Source organism: Phalacrocorax aristotelis, chromosome 10 (genome assembly GCF_949628215.1).
Source record: "Phalacrocorax aristotelis chromosome 10, bGulAri2.1, whole genome shotgun sequence".
Taxonomy (NCBI): domain Eukaryota; kingdom Metazoa; phylum Chordata; class Aves; order Suliformes; family Phalacrocoracidae; genus Phalacrocorax; species Phalacrocorax aristotelis.
The window spans coordinates 4,272,916-4,293,236 of NC_134285.1; the positions used below are offsets into that span (position 1 = coordinate 4,272,916).

Sequence of the window (20,321 nt, forward strand, 5' to 3'; positions counted from 1 at the left end):
GGGGGAACGGATGCAGCGGGGAGGCCCTGCCTGCGGGCGCTGGCCTGCAGCAGGTGATAGCTGCACTTGGAGCCCACCCGGGGCGATACGTGCGTTGGCATTGCCTCCCGCAGCCGGGGAGATTCACAGCTCGGCAGGACCCCACAGCGCTGGGATCCGGCCACCCTGAGCAGCAGCTGCTGCTGGTTCCTGCATCCCACTGAGCCCAGCAGGACCCAAGCCCAGGCTGGCTGCAGTCACGCTGTGTGCATGTATTCCCACCCATCAGCCATGAGCCCCCCGATTTTTTATTCTCCTGCTTCAGGGCAACTAATTTTTATCCCTTTCCCAGCAGGAAAGGAGCTCAGCTCCTGCTGGAAGTGTTGGAAAGGAGAGATGGGCTTCAGCTTCTTCCTCGCTCAGCTGCAGAGTCCCACACGCAGCGATGCACTCACGCCTTCCCTCCCCAAGTAGGGGATGAAGGCTCAGCCCTGCTGGGTCTCTCGCCAGACCTGACTCAAGGTTTGGCTAAACCCTTTACCTGCTTTTGCCTCCATTTTCTTAAGTGGAAAGATCCTCCTGCATCCATAGCGGCATGTCTTGTGGTGCTCAGGTTCCCCGCAGCAAGGCTGTAGAGGAACTATCCCACAGCACAGGGGCTGGGGATGCCAGAATGGATTTTTGCTGGGGTTTTCTTTGGAGGTGGAGCAGAGGGGATGAAAAGTGACAGCAATTCTGCAGCTTCTTTTCATATTTAGAGGCTGGGGAGCTTTTCAGGCAGGCTCCAGTGAACAGTCTCTGGCACCCCTGCTGGCGTAGAGCCCCATTTCTTGTCCCCAACAGTCTGCAAGCCGGCGTGTAACATCGAGCATGTGCAGCCATCCCGTAATTAAGACTGCAACCATGAGCTTGATTGCGAACATCGCTTTCAAAGGCACCAACAACCCCAGCACATACAAGCACGTGCTAAGAAGGCTGGTGCTGCGGTTTGCTAAATACGCTTGTGAATTCTCACCCACGCTGGACATGAAGGACAGTGTTACAGATGGGGGAGGCAACCAAAGAAACGGTAAGAGGGAAAACAAGCGCCTTTGCCACGGCTCTCAGACGCTGGACGGAGGTGGGATGGCAGCAGAACGTCCTCCCAGTGTGGAGTGATAGCCTGGAAATGCAGAGAGGCGCCGTCTCCCATGGCCAGGCAAGGTGCAGAGCTCAGGGCAGTTTTACCTTGAATTGTGCCTTGAGTGACGGTTGTTTATATTCCCCATGCTCAGTCCTTTTCTATTATAAATATCTCCAGTCTGTTTCTTATCTCAGACTCCTAGCACACGTATCTCCCTCAGACAGTAACCTACAGCAGTTTCAGACAATCTGTTGGCTTTTTGGAACAAACGGGCTTATTTTACCTTCTCCAGCTCTTTCACGCAGAAAAAGAACAAGGCATAAAACTTTAGAGATCCATTTTCTCCACTCGTACATTGGATGATTTTTTCCCATCCTTTTATGTTATTTGGACCACATAATTTAGAATCCATTTTTTTACTACTTTTTGGAAATAAACCATCACAATTTCAGGAAGTGACTTCAGAAACAAAATCATTCCTGTCTGTGAGATATAAGCATCTAACAGTACGCAGGGAGCCGGACAGAGCCAAAGCCGTGCTCCTCTGTCGCCCGCCAAGGCTGGCAGGGTCACTTCGATCCAGAAGACACTAACTCCACCAGCATTGTATCCTAGCTGACAAACCCAACCCAACCACAAGTCATCGCACACATCAGGTCACTGGACTGCATGATGAGTAAAGGTTAAACAGTCATTATTTTATGTTTAGAAGGGAGGGGAAATTGCAAAGCCACGCCTGACTGCCAGGGGAGGAAGGTGGGAGACACAAGAAAGCCAGAAGGAACTGGGAAAAGAGTCAATTCTCTGCACCCAACCAACACCCCACCTGGAAACGATCCAGGTCTGTGATGGACACAGTTCACTTGCAGCAGAACAACAGCAGTTGTTCAGCTTCATGAGCTTATCTTCCACCCTCCCTTTTCAATCACTCCAAGCTGAGAAACGATCAGTGTATGAAGCAACTCTGGTTCCAGAGGAAGTGGTTAAATTTAGTCATTGGGTTTTTTTTAAGACACTTCTGCATTTTCGACAGAAATGACAAAGTCTTTTAAACCTTATAAAGCAATGCTGTGAGCCAGGCAATCCCCTCCAGAGCACAGCCTGCCTCAAGCCTCCAGGCAGCAAGACAGTTAAGAGTAACTAGACCACGTGAATAAAATAAGTTACTTGCAAATGCCTCCACGAGCTACCAAGGCTCAAAACTGAACTTCAAAAGGAGTCACCTGGAGACAAAGGGTCTGCACAGAAGCCAGACCATGCTGATACCTCTGGTAAGTGCATTTCATTTCCCCATCAGTCATTATAAACACAGAGTTTTACAGGCCGAGCACTCGGCTCTAACACAACCCGCAGGCCTGCGTAGCTTCACAGACCTAAGAAGTGATTTGCTTTTAATTTGTCCTCCTAAGATCTGGCTCAGCAGATTTTTGCCTCACTTTCTGCATGCAGCCTTCCACCCCGTATCCCAGGCACTGCGCTGTGAGAAGGCTTTGTACAAATCCTGAAGGGTAACTACAAATAATTCTGAGCATTTGCCTTCGGAAAACTATGACCTGCTAAACGGACAATAAAAGACAGACAGAATAATTGCTGTTATTACTGGATTAAATGCTAGGCAGGCAGAATTAAGAGTAGTAGGACAAAATCGTTCATCCGCCAAAACCACCACCTCAAGGGAACAATTCCCCTGAAAGAAGCCCAGCTGAATCTTCACAACCAGATCATCAGAACTCCAAGTCTTCACCTGCCAACTTCAACAAACTTCCAGTTAAGATGCACTTTTCCTGTTTTAAGGCCATAAAATATCAGTGCAGGGTTTTCCCCGCTCTCTCCTCAGAGTTAATTCCCTTAAGATTCCTTTTTAAATCACTGCTAATGAGCATCAAAACGAAGAATCAGTTTTTCTTTTTTTTATTATTATTATTTCTAGCAGACAATTTACATAAAATTCCCCTTTTAAGTTAGTGATTCAGAACTTCCTGCAATAAACTACTGAAGGAGCAGCTTTGGTAAAGAATGGAATGAAACAACCAACCAAAACAAAACAAAAAAAAAATAAAAGAACAATCACAGCTGATTTTGAAACCAACACAATTCACCAAATTTAGATTCAAAAGAAAATCTGCCAAGCTGTATTTTCTCAGTGTTTCCAAATATTCCACCTTCCTTCTCCCTTTTCAGGTTTGTGCAGATGTGGGAGCTGCATTCTGTCAAGCAGTTTGTCCTGCTAGATCACGGAAATCCATCTTTACATGATTCGTAGACCTTGAATAGAGGACTCTAAGGTCTTGAAAGAGAGAAAATCTTAATCACAATCTGCTACAGTATCCTGTGTTAAATAATTCAGTGTAAATGCTGATGCTAAGAAAAATGAGTAAAAACCCTAAATACTTGAGATTAGACTCATATTCAAGAGCCAGAGACCACTATGGTCATTAATTTCAAACTTGTGCATATGTAGACCAGCAATTCCATCCCCTTCCCCTGAAACTGCCTTGAAGCAGGTTATACATCACCTCAATTTCTTATTTGGCTCCTGTCCCCGCCAGAGCTTTCTCATTACAGAATACAGACAAACTACTCTTTGCCTAAAAGGCAGTGCACAGCTCTCGGCAGCGGGGGAGGCCAGCAGAGACCTCTGTTGGCCAGTCCTCAGCATAGCAAGCACTTGCATTACTAAATCCTTCTAGGGTTTTCACCACAGTGCTAACTGCATCTTCTAACTGCCATAACTTCTTACTACTTCGATAAATTAATTATGAGAGGGCAGGACCGTGTTCTGTGGAAAGGAAGTGAACAGAGTCCAAAGGGATGGGAGCACAGGGCAGCAGGCCTTGTCACACCAACGATCTTTCCAGCCCAGTCGGAGAAGGAAAGAATTAGTGGGATTCCTACAGGGACATTAAGCGATTCCATTAAAAAACTGCCTGGATTAGCACCACCTGCTAAGCAAGGTGGTAATGCTATCTGCATTTATCATGGATCTTGGATCTGTCTTCTTTATGGAGTTCACTAATGGTCTTGAACATTCCAGGCTGGATTTCCTACTGCTAATAAAACCTGCATTAGGGCTGAGCCCCAGAAGTTGACGTTAGAGGTCAAAAAACCACAAACAACCCCACCACCACACCCAGTTCACATAAACATGGTAGTAAAAGCAGACCTTGAAATCCCAGATGGTCATTGCTCCATCAATGCCGGTGGTGCAGAATTTACGACAATCTCGTTTGTCTATCTCATAAATAGACACTTGGCTGAAAACAGAGAGTGATAGCTGTAACATAGACACCCATTCCAGAGAGCCAAAAAGCTGGGAAATTTGGGCTGAATTCAACTCCTGCTCTCTCAGAGGGAGATATGAGTATAGCAGAGCTTATGCTAGATTTTTGGTACAATGCTTCAGAAAAATAAGCAAAGAAAGAGGATGCTGAAAGCTCTTTTACAGCTTGGTGACTGTAGCCTAAACACCTTACTTGAATAAAGACAAACTGCTTCAGAAATGTCAGCATCCTCTGGGCTCACATATTTTTTTAAATGCAAAGATATTTTACTCGATTAACCTGAATCAAGCGTTTTGATGAATAAATACACATGGAAGTAACATCTGAAATAGGAAGCTGGTATGTGAATTCCTGTTTCAGGTGAGTTTTGTTGACCTTATTTTGCACAGTGCTACCAACCTCTTGAGAACTATCTACATATTTGATAAGATAAACTCAGTTCAAGTTACAGAACACCTTAAACATGAGCAAACAGCAGTAGCTGTTAATGATTAACTTTACCAGCTTCAATACAAGTCCCAGAAATAGACAGCTGTTAGTGAAAGACTAAGATGAAAACAGGATGCCAGCTAAACCCATCTGGTATAGCAAATCTGAGCTCTCATAGGTTTGCAGGACATCCTGGGAAACCAAAATGACGTGGAGAGAATTCCTTCCCCTCACATTGGTGGCCAAGACACTCACGTTATACTGTTTTGGTGCAGCGTCTCCAGGGTAGTGTTACGATCTTCTGTAGTGGCTCTTTTATCCATGTTTCGGAAGCGTTCCATAGCGGAAATATTGCGCTGGATGCTCTGTTTTGGAATGTCTAGTTTGGAAACGAAGGTCAGCAAGCCACGGTCATCACAGTTAAAGAGCATCGGGCAGCAGTCGTGGCCCTGCAACCAAACATCACGAAAGCGTGCCAGGAAATGTAACCAACAAATTCACCATTTCATTTTTCTGCTGCTGTTAATTGCAGAAATGCAAAGACTGACACTCAGGGAGAGCTTGCTTGTTACTAACTTCGTAATGTACAGCATTTCTCCCTCTCCAAAACACTACAACACTCTACAAGGAGAATATAATAGACACTTACAGCTGCCACCACGCTGTTCTCAGAGACAAATGACACGCTCAGGAGTGGGAGGAACTCTGTTTTCAGCTGCGAAACCCTGAACACAAGAATATTTGTTAGAGGACTTCATTGAAACCTCTCATCTCCAGCTCCAACAAGAAATAGAGACCATTCCCACACAAGGATTACTGGAAAAGAAGTCAGCGTAGTTCAGCTGTCCTGAGGTGACACCAGATGGTTGTAATTTGTAATAAAAAGTTTTAACCTAATAAAAGCATCCTGCAAGATCTATAGCAAACATGAGGTATCCCAGGTGAAAGGCTGAAGTTATCTAGTACTGTGTGTAAACCGTGGCATGACTTTAAAAAGAATACCCCCAGAAAAGGTTCCAATTAATGATGCTATGACTTCCATTCGCATATAAGACACACTTGAAGTTTTAGTGCTTGACATCTTTTCAGGAGGACAAAGCCTGTATCTTAAATTAAGTCAACTTTTGTGATTTTATAACCAATGAGGAAAGAATTCTAGCAGACTTTATACTTAATGATATCCCCAGCCAGCTACTTATACAGCTGTAGCCATCAGAACCATAATTCAAAATGAAACATAGCAAGGCCTGGATGATCCACCAGAGATCTCTGCTATCAAAATGTACGGGGAATCTCTCTTCCTTGGTTAGAAAGCCACGGACACTGAGAAGTTATTCAGATCAAGATGAGGAGCAGAAGGAAGAGTTGTTAATAAAATATTTCGTTGAATTGGAAAGTGTAAGTTGAAACCTTGCAGCAGCAGTGTCTTAAGGTCAGTGGTTGGAATTAACATTTCATGAAATGAACAGCTTATTTTCCAGATCCTGGCTGGGGATAGGGTCTTAGCGATTACGGAGTGAGATAATTTCTGGATTCTCTTGAATCCATTTACAAGGAAATATTGTTTCCCCAATCACTGGAGTGGAATGTATTTTTTTCCAAATGCTGTTTTTTCCCCCCAAAGTAAATTGACTATACCCTCACTGAAGAATTCTTATAAGAAATTTATATAATAGAAAATTCTAAGAATCTGCTTTATTTATATAGGCCTCAAAGAGACTCCTGGAATCTGCAGTAAAATTGTCAAAACTGGAAACAGCAGCCACAGCCCTCATTGTTGCAAGCACAGTATTCCACATCCTGCTTCCTCCTATGTCAAACAGCTAACAGAAAGAGCATACTTACATCATGTTTTTTGAGGCATCAGCAACTGACACGGTACTATCATGACTGACCCAGGCTAGGCGGTTACCGCTGGCAGAAAAACTGACACTGTGCACCCATCCACCACTTCCAGCACCCCCAAATTCTGACATCAGCTGCCCAAAAGGCATTTTGGAGCCCCACGGCGTACTGGCTGGTTTTTCATCCACTTCCTTAATGTAAGCAGAAAACACCCTGCAAATGAAAGATTTCAGCATGAACAAAGGCAGAAAAAAAAAAAACCTTCCTGGGAGCTTCATATACATTTCACATTGGAAGCAAATAGATGCATTCTAATTCTACCAACATAAAATACTACGTCATCTTTAAACAACAAGCCATTAAGCGGCTGGGAAGCTTCAGTATACGGGAGAAAGCAACAGTACAAAGGGTGTAACACATACAGGTTTCTCGTAAGTGCTGTTCCTGTATCTCTCTCCTTTTTTTCCAGAAGATGGCACAAAACCATACATTGTCATTGCGTTTTCCACTGTGCTAAGATTTCCCTTTCATCCTTTTGCGGTGCTCATCATTCTCAGAGTCTATTCTTCAATTAGACAAAAACCACGAATTGCACTATATCATTAGAAGCTAATACAAACACCTACAAAATCACCCACTTTTTAAGAACATTCAGTTTTTAACAGGATTTCAAAGAAAGGAAATTGATATTCAAATGCCAGCAAAGGGGCTCTGAGCCACCTTATTCTGGCTCATTACTGAAAGAATGCCTTGAAAACCTGAAATACCACCATGTTTTTATAGTTTTGTTCCCAGCACTACAATTTTCAAGATATATTGAAATAGAAAGCCTCCCCCTTTCACCAGATTCCTTCTGCATGATTCAGACATGCCACAATATGGCGTTCTTGACTGTTACCATGGAAGTTACCGGGACGTCACAAACATAGGATTAGGGTCCATTGAACAGGAGGAGCAAGCGAGCGACGCCATACTACCACCAGAGAAACATCTCAGTATAAGCAAAAAAATGTGATCAAATATTCATGGTTGCAGTCACACACAAAAAGGACTTATTTTATAGTGAGTTTAAGGAAATGTTGCTCCCCCTTCCCTGTTTTTCAAATCTTTTACATGTGTGGGGTACGCACTTCAAAAGGTAGCTATATTCAGCTTATTCAAATCAAGCTGATCATTTGGAACAAGAAGGGTTTAACTGCAGCTCTATTACGTACATATTTTCAGAGAATTAAGTATTACTTTAAATTCGGCTCTATCAGTTTAAATATAATCTAATGACAATCCTTCAACAAACAATTTTATAGAGACATCTAAAAGGATGATTCTCTTAATGTATGGAAATAGGACAAGATGTTTAAAGCATAGCCTTTGACACAAGGCAGAAAAATTATTCCTAAGGAGTGGAAGACCTTGAAGATAACTGCTAGTTAAAAAAAGGGTTTTCACCTTCTAAAGTCTCCCTCTCTTTTAAAACCAAAATCATCTCAGCTTGAAGGACCCAGCCTTCAAAGAACATTGGGAAATTACTTTCATTCCCACAGCAACATCGTCCCTGCAAGAATATAAAATTCACACCTATGCATTGCTGTTAGCTATATATATATATATCTATTTCTAAAGACAAATGTCAGAGGAGCTCATCTAGGCCAGCCACCAAAAAAGCTCTGCTGAATACCTATCAACGTGGAGCCTCTTCTGCCCTCCATTCTGTTTCCAAAATGTCTCCCACTCAGCTGCTTATTAGTTGGCAGTGGCTCTGGCAGATCCATTTAATAATTTTCTTCAGAACCACCTATCAGAACAGGTACATACTTCAAGCCTAGATATCTTTATTAACTTTAATATGTAACTGAAAATTCCTTAGAACTGGAATTTTAGAGATCTGTATTGATCATTTACCAAAGAGAATATTCTTTTATGGTTTTGGGGAAGAAATAGAAACATAAATGCAGTACCAATCTCCACTACTTTTCCTTTCTTTAACGTTTCTGTATGGAGATTTCTACGACAAAAGCAGCAAAATTATTAAATGATTCATCCTAAAATAAGATGTTAAGCAAGAGTAGAAAGTTTCCCAAATGTTTTAAACCAAGATCTGGGTTTTTTTTCATAATATGCACCATTTTTCAGAGAAATAAGATGCTGGACACATCTGCATCATGTTTTCTGATGGGAAACAAAAGACTAAGCAAGTCTTCTAGAGAATACTCCTAGGCACATCTTGGCTTTCTTAAAAAACAAACAAGAAAAAAAACCCACCCCAAACCTACACTGAACGGAAAATAACTCAAGTCTAACTTCTCAACCAAAACAGGAAAGAAGAGATCATCAGGGAGGCAAGGTACATAACAAGCACCGAACAAAGCCTGTAGCCGAAGTCCACAGTAACAGAGATATGTGTCAGCTGACCTAACGTCCGAGTCCCAAGATGCTTTATGAACACACATGAAAAAAAACTTCCACATGTGAAAAGCAGCTGCTTCTGGAAGATGAATGAGTACATTTTACATCACATTTTTTTGTGAAAGGAAGTGAACACATATAGTTTAGCTAATTAAAACTGGAGATGAGGCAGGGAAGGGAGACAACTCTCCTTTTCTTCCCAGCTTTCATTTAACATCTCTCCTTACATAAAAAGGTATCAAAGGATCTAATTCAGATGCATGGGTTTCATTCTGAAATAAGGAATGTAATAGTCTGTCCCACCTCCCCCTCCCACTCCTTCTTAGTCATTTTTAGTACACACTTTGAAGCTTAAAAATCACCCTGTTACATAAAGAATTTGAGAAAAGAAGCTTTCCTTATTATTCAAGGTACAAGTGATTAAGTAAATACAAATTAAAGTCCAACCAACTGCAGACAGTTCCCCACGCAGACTTCATTGCAGTGACCCCAATCGCTCCGCACAGAGCAACTTGCAGGGTCTGTCCCTCATGCTGTAATTCCGCAGTCAGTTTGAAAGACCACACCATCCATCTCATTTGCCAGTCTGTTTTTATCAGCCTTTTTTTTTTTTTAATGCTCTTCAAAAACATGTTTTGTTGCGTTGAGTTTCAGATGGATCAATTCCTTGGCCCTGCCCACCACCGGGCTGCAAGAACGTTAAGGCTAGCACAAGCGACGGGGAGAAAACAAGTAACTCGGGGAAGAAAAAGATGAGATACCACCTTCAGAAGTGCCAAGTTACTCTGAATTTTGGAACTGCACCATCAGGATATTGTTTCTTAAACCCTAACTAGCAGTGTTGGTGTTCTACAAGATAGCACCTGCTAGTCTAATTTCAGCCTAACAGCTAGATCTCAGCACTCGGTGCGTGCACAGTAGTACTACTTCTGTGTGCTGCTAGTACCGAAACCCACCAGTTCATTAAATTCAGGAGCGTCCCACAACAGATAAACGTCAGTAGTCCGAAGTCTGCCTGCAGCAGCACCAAAGCCAAAGTCTCAAGTTGGATATTCTATTTTGGTAACACCAACAGTATGCAATGAGCCATCTTCTATCCTGATAGCAAACGCATGATCAACATGCTCATGCTGCTGACGGACTTGAACCAGTGATCCAAACTGATTTATAGACGCTTTATTTTCTCTCACCTGCACTTGAAGTCACAGGATCCAGCAGCCAGCAAAACATTGTTGGGGTGCCAGTCCAGGCTAAGGACAGTGGAACGAATGGGCTTTTTAATATGTTTGCTCACCCACCTAAACGAAGAGAGACATAAAATTCATACGAAAATATTTTACTGGGCTCTCCCAAACCCAAGAAATACTCCCCAAAAAGATCACCCTTTGCCAATGACTAAACACAGCAGTTTTGTGATAAAACTCACATGCTGCCCAAATCTTTCGTATTGCCTTGTACAGTCTGTAACTTTGTATGGTCACCTTAACTAGAATTTTAATGATTATAAACAAATTCACATTAAATATATATCTCTTCACCTGAATCCTATTCCCCTTCTAACTCATTTTTATAACACGTCGGACTGAACTCCTTAGTGTGAATTCTGCACAGTAAATGCATGATCCCTTACATCCTATGAACAAGAGCTCAGCTTTGACCGTAATACTGAGCTACGAAGCGCTATTTTCTTAGATCACTAAGTACGCTTCCTCTCCAGCTCCTTCCAATGAGTTCTACAGTCACCTCTCTCACCTATCGACTTTTCTACTGTCTAACAATACAATAACTATAAAACACAAGACGTAAACAGGTGAACTGCCAATATATGACTAGTGCCTGTATCTCCATCATTTAACGCACAGCAAAAAACGGTCCTGATGTTGAATGCATCAATATTAGCCTAAATATGTCTCGGCAGATTTAGTTTGTTTAAACTATTTACAAAATAGCAATGAAATCTGTCATTCAATTGATGGCCTTTGGGATGATGGTGCTTTTTCTTTGCATTTACTTCCACCAGGCACAAGCGGTTTTAGGGATCACATTAAATTATTTGTCTTCAACATATGGGGTTTTGATTCTTCTGCAGACAAGTGAGGCAGAGAAAATGTTAAGAACGGAATATGCTGGAAAGCATAAAAGTCCAAAACAATCTCTAAAATGTATTTTGCAGATGGTATCATTGTTTACCATCTCCACATGGAAGACTGCACACAGAACGGTAGGCACAGACACCTGTGTTTTTATGCACGGTTATGCAACCCAAAGTAACAAATACTCAACACACCGATTTCACCTACAGAGGATACAGTAAATGTAGCTCCGACATGTACGGCTAGAAATGTAGATCCATTAAAGATCAAAAGCACTAAGTTTAGATGCAAAGAGAAAAAAATAATTGTGGAAATATTTGCAATAGCCCTGTGTGAAATCTATAAACTGTGACAAGAATATATGACAAAATACAGAACAGGTACGTGACAAGCTTGAATGTCTTCTAATAGACCACCGTGGAGATAAGTAACAGATTTGGATTCTTCATTGACAAGAAATGGCCCAAAACAATCCATACAGAAGAAAGACTCAAGTCAAGGTTTCTTCATCCGTTCTGGAAGGAAGTGCGGGGAGGAAACATTTATCTTTTTTCAACCGTACACCTGCAGTAAAGAAATTTTTACTCTGCAAAAATTCTTGCACTTTTAGAAAAGCAACACATGTTTGTGGTAGTCGACCAGAACACATCCAGCCAACATGTATAACCCGAGAACAGGCTAAGTCCAAGGCCTTCAGGTGTTACACTGTAGTAAAAAAAGGGAAGCTTTTCCTAAGATGTAAAAAGTCCATGAAAGAACTGATGAGGCCTATCCTCTACATTTCCTGAAGTTTTCAGAAATAAGGAAAATAGTAACCTAGTTACTGCCATTAAACTCCAGGCTTTAGCTTTTCTGTGAAGACCTTAGGAGTATAAACGGAAATTAAACTCAAATAGCTCACCAGTCATTTTCAGATTCAAAGTAGCACACAGATATAAGTCGAGCTCCGCTTCCCACAGCAAATTTATTCTCCAAGGGAGACCATTTCACAAAGGTGGCTGCACGATTAATTCTCAGGATCACAAGGGTTGGTTTCCACACACCGTCCTTCTGACTCCAGACATAGGCATTACGGTCTGCACCGCAAGTTACAATGCGATCGCTTTTGGGAGCCCAGTCAATACCTGCAAGTTAGAGTTCACATTAATAAACTTTTCCCTTTTTACTGTTTGCTTTACAGAAAGCCAAAACAGAGACAGTTACACAGCCTTCTACTACAGAGACAGTTATTACTGTTATGCCAGTATTCCCCTTCCTCTCTTATTCTCCAGGCACCACTTCAAACTGTTAGTGGTATCAGCTTCTCCCACTAGCTTTCATCAAAATTGCAGATCCCAAATTTCCAGATTCCACAGAGAATTTGCCCACTAAGGAAGCATGCTCCGACGGCTGGCCAACAGGTGGAGCTCTGCAGGCTGGCTAAGGCCTGTCCGCCGGCACTCCTCAAACCACCGACTTCTGCCAGAGACCCGTTTCAACAGCTGAAACCCAGCAATTCTAAAACTATGCACAAACCTCTAACACACTTGCCTGGTTGCTGCCAGACCACGGTCATGATCTAAAAGTTTAGATAGCAGGGTTTTTTTGGGTTAGAAGTTATCAATCTTTATGTACTGATGCAATACTTATATTTTTTCCATGCCTATTTTAGCTGTGCCATGAGAAAGAAACATTTACCAAGCAAACCCAACAAATTCAAAGAATAAAACGAAGCCTTTGGTAAGCCTGCCATTGCTTCTCTCCCCTTCTATGCAATGCAGGATGTTCCCAACTGGAGAGTCTTATGGCAACGTTACTTTTCATCTCTTCTTTAACATCCTTCTCTGAGATGCACAGTGCAAGCCTTAACTCTCCTGCCACAAAATTATATTCCAATGGCTTTTCGTAACTGTGTTCTATATTCAAAACATTCCTTAAGCACACAAACTGAAAGAAGTATAAAAGTTATGAAAGAATTTGTACTAATTTTACCATGTCATTTGTATATTGTCTACTTAACAATAGTCTTATACTTAAGAAGTTTGGTTTTTAAGAGGTTGATAGCCTGAAACCTTAGTTACACGAATCACTCTAGCACTGCTCTCTTTACTTCTCCTCCCCACCCACCTCCCTTGCACCAGTGGCATTTGGACCCATGGCAAGTTCAGCTTTTTAGCTTAGCAGAAAACTAAGCCAGAAAAAAGAGCGAATAACACTCTTTCTGTAAGTGAACAGAAGCAGCTCACCACAAACCTCTGAACCAAGACACAGAAGGCAAGACAAGGGACCTTGTCCCCTGCGATCAGAAGCTGGAGTGGCAGCAGCTGAATCACTCCTGTCAGAGGCAACAAGCAGTTTGATCAGTCTGTCTCCTGTGCCTAACCACAGTTTAAGTCTACTCTTTATGACAACTGCAGCATTTAGTATTCCAAAGGTATATGCTATGCAGGGAAGTGGAGAGAACTCTTTTCCCAAGTCGTGAATATTTGGCTTCTAACACGAACAGGTACAAGTAGAACGCAGAGAAATGTCTCTGGGGAACAGCATGTCACTTGTAAATTCAGCCCAAGTGACTCTTCACAAAAGAGCACACACAGTTGTGCTCTTTGACAGCAAGAATCAGATAAATTGCATAAAGTTCCTGCAAAACACTACTGGGCAGAAACTTCTGCCCATTAGTGAGTTGAGAACAGAATAAAGGATATTGCTGTTTTGAACAAGTGCTTGTATTAATTACTTTCATTTCCTTAGAGAATAAAGCCCTCATAAAAATATCACCACAAAAAAAAGTAAAGTAAGAGACCACCGGAGGACAATAATATTTTAAAAATAACACCTTGTGACCCATCACAGCAGCTCTTGCATTTTCGTTGTGGGGCTACAGATACTCTGGGCCTCCAGTAAAATATGCTCACTGATGGTCTGTCATAAATCCAGGACTGACTACTTCAAGTGTTTATACAGTCCCTAAAAACAATATTTATTGCTGTTGCAAACCACAAACCAATGCAACAGTTGTATACTTGATGAAGTTTTAATACTAGCACTTGAAAGGGAACAGCATGTATCATCAGGAGGGTTTGACACACAACCAGATTACTTCAGAAGACTGAAAATTTATTCTCGTTATGCCATTATGGATTGCGCTGGATGAAAAATAAGCAATAGACAAGAAAGAGAGGCTCAGTTACTCTACCAAAATGTCCAGAAACAAAACAGGGCTTCTCCTGCTAACATTCATTGCATGCAGTTCAGAAAAATGCTGCAAAGCTCTCCATAAGCAGGAATGCCAACCTATAAAAAGATTTACTCAACACTTGCAGATTTCCTGTTCAGATTCACAACTGGGGAAAAGACAGGGTGGGCTGTCTGGCACAGCACAGTATTGTCTCACCTGTGATGTGTCCATTGTGTTCCTTCAGCTCATGAGCCTTTACCCACTGGTTCCCACTCTTCTTGTAGATGTGGACTTCATGATTATTAGGGCTAATGGCAATCTCTTGAAGAAAAAATAAAACAATCCAATAGTACAGAAGGCTTTTTAATACCAAATGCTTTACTTGGAAAGACTTTCCAATCTAAAACCTGTATTCTCAAGTTTCAGAGCATTGCATGGGTGTTGTAAACTAAGGGCCAACATCCCTGGATAATTTCAAGTAATTTTGGTCATAACGTGGCCACGAGCATACCGCACAGAAAGGCAATACATTTGGAACATAACAGTCCACATTATAGTAGAAAACCAGGCTATTAAAAGAAAGGGCTACGGAAATAGATGGTCAGAGAGGGTAACGGTGTCAGGCCATTCTCCCAAGATGCAGACCAAGAGGCCAGGCTTTCTGGAACTCTAGGAAGACTAGCTCTGCTCATGTGCCAGAGTTCCACTAATGGGTTTAGAGAAGTTCAGATTTAGAAGTTGCCTGCTTTTTGGATCATAAGTGGAACATTTAACATGTAGCACCATGTATTTGGCCATACCTTCCCTAGACATGATCCAGAACATTACAAGATCACAAACTGACAGCAAAGATAAAATAGCAATTGAAAAAAAAAATTAAAAATTAAAACTAGCCTATTACTTACGAGTACGGTCTCTGTTCCATGCATGGCAGGTGATTGGCTCTAGTAAAAACTGATGTAGAGACATTCCGAGTTAAAGATATTCCTATGTTGTAAAAATTGAAAAAGCTGAAAGGCGTAAAATTGAAAACAAAACACTTCAAAATTAGACAATTATTAAAACAAAATCAGCCTTCAACATTTACCAAGGTCATTTCAGTCCAGTATTACAATTTACTTACAGAAATCACAACTTAGTAAATAAGTTAAGGCCGCTAAAAAGCTACCTTTGCCACACACCCCGGTACCTTCAGCAGGCTGATGAATTTTACCTGTCCTGCTCACTATAGCTAATTGTAATTGCCCTAAAAGCCATATACACTTGCTTCTTAGCGAGAAGGCGAGAGAGCAGGTGCTTAGGAAATCTAACAAACCTAACAGTTTTACCATGGAAGTAGAATACTTGGAAAATAGAAAATTCTAGGGATGTATCTCAGTGAACTGATTCAAAACCCTGTCATGTATCGAGGCTCACAGGCAGCACTACAATAAAATCTTTTTCTTTTATGTTTTTTGTACCAGGAGGTTAAATTGGTGTGTCCAGAACATTGATATATAGCTGTAATCTGCTGATTTATTATTTGATAAAGCCATTTATATGTATCCTAGGGTAAAATTATTAAGATTAGTAATTATCTAATTACTAATTTATTCAAATTAAATCTAGCTCTCAACTGTTTTAGAGTTAGGCTTTTGCCCCATGAGATTCAAACACTAAAAGAACAAGCTGAATCGTTCGAGTTTTAAGTATTTTGTTTAAAAAAAAGCTAGACACCCAGCTTTTTCTTTAACTTATCACTGCTACAAGAGACAATACTGAATGCTGCACTTGGAGGCACGCTGGCCAGCAATTACAAAGTTGTTTAAAATACCCGTTGTATTTTATGTCCTGTGTTAAACAAGGGCAGCATAAACGGATGGAACATAACATCGTAAAAACTCAGAGTCACCTGTAATAATTAAGATGTGTGTAGTTCCATACATAGAACTTGGATTTGTCAATTCCTTCCATATATTCCACTAATTTTCATAGCAATTTATCCTTGGCTGATGGATCAAAGTCTTTTTTACCCCTACATATATGTCTAAAAAGAAATATCTCTGTGATGTCATTCCAAGACATCCACACCCATTATAGCCTGAAATTACAACATACCCAAGTATGGCCATGTTAGCAGAGGGTGGAGACTTCAGGACAAGGTAGGAATTTGGAAGCAAACAGGAAATGAAGGGCAGTCCAACAGAAACTCCGGAGTGAATGAAAGATGAGTAAGATGTTAAGTTCTTACAGAGCTTAGCAATTACTATCACACCAATAGTTCAGCAAATGCTGAAAGTGCTGAACCTTGGAGCAGAGGTGGTACGGTACTTCGCCAATGCAAATAATTGGAGAGACTTTTCATTTTCCCCCTTTTTTTTAAGAAATCAAGTATCACTATTTTAAAGAAATAAAACTTCTAGTTTAATTTCAAATGCGCTTCAAATAAAACTTTTAACTATATAAGCTCCAAGCCCAGTTCATAATTTTAACCAGCATGATAATCATATTCTACCAATCAAGTGAAGCTATTAAATATACGCAGACCTAAGCAAAATAATTAATTGCGTTTTACTAGTGTGAAAACATTGACATGATCCGAGTTACCTTTGACCTTGGACAGCCATGATTTCAGATTCCATGCTTATATTAAATATAAGCAAAACAGGACTGCAAATTGCTTTTTCCACAATCTTGCTTTAGCACATGCCAACATTCAGTAGCAGTACATTTCCATATACAGGAAAAGTTGAAGAGCTGTTCTACCAACAAGGAATGCTCAGCCTTTTCTAGTCTTTCCGAAATAAAATTTAAAAATATCCAATCTCCCCTCCCCAAGGAACACAGCTATTTTTGAAACACTTTCTAATACAACCCTGGTATTTTGTCCGCAGATTGGCACTACGTATAAATGATACGGTCCCATTGTAACTTCTACTTCCAAGATTTTCACTAACCTACACGCTGCTCCCAAAGACAGCCTAGACAAGCAACATGATCCATTCCTTCCCATTGACTGAGTTTCTTGAGCACCGTAACTTGTAGCAAGCGACTGTTTTCTGTTTTGGTTTGGTAACAAACTCATAAAAAACGAACAGTGATGATAATCAAAAAAAGCACTACTCTTTCTGTCATCTGATAGTTGCAGTGATATTTTCTTTGGGAGGATAAATCTTAACAAAGTCTTCCTGTTATATTTATTCCTTACCAGTGTGTAGACAAAACACTTCACTAAACAAAATGCAACTGGCTCTGATTCTTGATATAATTAATATATATTCATATTCAATGCCCTCCTGTCAGCCAACCTCGGAATCTCACACAGGGAAGATACTGTTATAATAACTTTATGAGCCAAGTACTTAATGCAGCTATCCCTGATCTTTTTTTTCAAATGCAAAGTAACTGTCCTTGAGTTTCAATAAAATTTTTTAAAAAGGATTTGGAAAAAAATAGGAAGTCTTGCACCTTTGTATAGCAGGAGTCCTTTCAGTATGTAGACTGAAAAGATCAAGGTTGGGAAGCACAGGACTCAGCTGCTGTCATCTCTCAGTGGGGTGGGGAATATGAGGTGCAAGGCCATCCCTACACAAGCAACTAGCAGACTCAGAGGTGGAGATAGCATGTGCGTGTGTGTGACAGAGAGAAGGAAAGGGATCGTTTTAATCCTTGCCAATTTTCAGCACACCTACATCACTTGAGAACATCTGGAAGAGGAGCGCCTGTAATTAAGGTCTGCCTCCCACTACTGTCATTCCCTTCCAAGTCACTCAGCGCAGCTTTCCCAGGAGGGTGACTCCTCGCAGGCAAGCCCAGGACACCATTAGCATTATAAACCCGATCAGCCGGGGATGGACGGCGGGCTCGGCAGGGGCACTGCCCCGCGCTGATAACGGCGCTGCCCAGCGCGGAGCCCGCCGCGGGGCCGGGGCGGGGGGAGGCCCCCGCCGCCGCCTCACCCACCCCCTGCGCGGCCCCGTCCACCCGGGGCTAGCGGCTGAGAGGTCCCCACCGCCTCACCCTCACAAGGGTGCCTTCGCCCCCCTCCCCGTGCAGCCGTAGGGCCGGGCGGCCCGGGGCTGAGATGCCTCCCCGCCGCCATCCCCTCAGCACCGGCGGGCCCGCAGGCTGCCCCCGCCTCCCATCCCTCGCGGGGGGGTGGGGTGGGGGTGTGGGTGGACGGGCAGGCCGGCCCGGTTGCGCCGCGGACAGACGCCCCCGAGGCGGGGGACTCACCTGAGACGGCGGGAGCGGAGCGGGACTCGCGGACTCTGGTCAGTCAACGCGACTCCGCTCCGGGCGGCGGGAGAGGGAGCGGCCAGCGGCGGAGGCCGAGGGCGGGGGGGGGGCCCGGCACTGACAAGGGAGCCAGGAAACGCGCTCTGCGCCTGCGCGCCGACCGCCGGCCACCCCCGCCGACTGCGCCTGCGCGGCCGCCGCCGCGCTAGGGGGGCGGGGGAAGGCGGGGCGCGCCGGGGTAGCCGCTATGCGCCTGCGCGATGGGACGGCGGGGGCGCACAAAGGCGCGCAGTGATGGTCGCGCATGCGCAGTGGGGTGTCTCAGTGGGGAGGGATTGGGTAAGCGTGGCGGGGACTGGGATGGGAAGGTGCGAAGTTGGGATCATAAAATCACAGAACCATTAAGGTTGGAAAAGACCTCTAGGATCATCAAGTTCAACCATCAACCCAACACCCCCAGGTCTCCTAAGCCATGTCCACTAGTGCCATGTCTACATGTTCTTTGAACACCTCCAGGGGTGGTGACTCCCCCACCTCTCTGGGCAGCCTGTTCCAATGCCTGACCACTCCTGCAGTTAGGACATTTTCCCTAATTTTCCTAATTTCTCCTTTCAGGTAGTTGCAGAGAGCGATAAGGTCTCCCCTCAGCCTCCTCCAGACTAAACAACCCCAGCTCCCTCAGCCGATCCCCATCAGAATTGTTCTCCAGACCTTTCCCCAGCTGCATTGCCCTTCATGGACACGCTCTGGCACCTCAATGTCAAGTTCTCCCAAGGAAGGGAGTTCTTGTCGTCCCTGGTGCTTTAGAGCCTTGTGAACTGAAGGTGGCTACGGCTGCCCCTGTTGGAGGGGGTGTGAGCTGAGCACCTGCAGGCCCTCTGGGCTCGGGGAGGCCCAAAGTGCTGCTGGAGGGGCTGGTTTGTGTGAGGCCTCCTGAGGTGGGGGCTGAGCCATGAGGGGGAAGAGCCATAGGCTTCGGAAGGAGGTTGTGAGGAATTCAAGGGAGATCATTTGGGCTTTTTCAGTGTAGGCGGATTTAGAGTTGGAGAGCTGCTGTGTGAGGAGTCTTTTGACCTCCCTCCCTTTTGGAGGCTGAAGGGTAGAAGGACTGCTCTCTCCGCTGCAGTGGATAACAGTCCTATCCTAACTCATTCAGATGCTGTAGGGCCTTCCCTCCTACCTGGCTGGAATATAGAAAGAAGTGCATTTGCAGTACTTTGCCCTACCCTTAATCCCCTTGACGAGTTGCTTGCTGTTTGGGTCTCACAGCTTCATTCCTGTAAAACGAAAAACTCCATTGTCTGTGAGGTTTTGTGAGCTCAAGTACAAAAAAAGAGAAAAAGTAAGTCTCAGGGGAATGGGGGGAGTTAGCGACTCCCAGATATACTGAGGAGCAATAGAGTAGTGAGTTTAATTTCTAGTCTGAGAGGCGATAAACAATTTATAAGCATCTATAAGGATCTACAAGGAAAAAAGAAGGTGAATGCTAGCCAGTATGGCTTTGTTGTGAATGAATTGAGCCAATCTAATTTCCTTTTCTGGCAGCATAACAGGGCATGCAGATAAAGGTGAGGCAGTATATGTCATCTGTCTTGATTTTTTTAGTAGAGCTTCTGACACTGACTTGCAGGATATTCTAATAATAAACTGGGAAACCAGTCTAGATGATACCGCTCTAAGGGAGTTGCAAAACTGGTTGAGGGAAAATGTTCCTGATATCAGTGCTTGTACAGGGAATTACCCTGGGTCCATTAATCACCCATGATGAAATAAAGAATGTAATTACTGCATTT

General features: G+C 43.0%; 1 protein-coding gene across 3 annotated transcripts; it reads right to left on the reverse strand.

Moving 5' to 3' along the window:
• Window positions 1–2,997: 2,997 nt before the first annotated feature.
• Window positions 2,998–18,710, reverse strand: ARPC1A (actin related protein 2/3 complex subunit 1A). Of its 3 annotated transcripts, XM_075104813.1 has the most exons (11): window positions 18,526–18,632; window positions 16,408–16,498; window positions 15,216–15,297; window positions 14,527–14,631; window positions 12,055–12,277; window positions 10,251–10,358; window positions 6,658–6,870; window positions 5,462–5,537; window positions 5,068–5,261; window positions 4,266–4,356; window positions 2,998–3,389 (listed from the first exon to the last, which is right to left on the reverse strand). In XM_075104813.1, exons 3-11 carry the CDS (start codon window positions 15,277–15,279, stop codon window positions 3,351–3,353), a joined length of 1,113 nt encoding a protein of 370 aa, XP_074960914.1. In that variant the 5' UTR covers window positions 15,280–15,297; window positions 16,408–16,498; window positions 18,526–18,632; the 3' UTR covers window positions 2,998–3,350. The 3 variants fall into 3 exon arrangements, with proteins under 3 accessions (XP_074960914.1, XP_074960913.1, XP_074960911.1); XM_075104812.1 differs by lacking the exon at window positions 16,408–16,498 and having other exon boundaries at window positions 18,526–18,710; XM_075104810.1 differs by lacking the exon at window positions 16,408–16,498 and having other exon boundaries at window positions 15,216–15,320; window positions 18,526–18,710.
• Window positions 18,711–20,321: the final 1,611 nt, after the last annotated feature.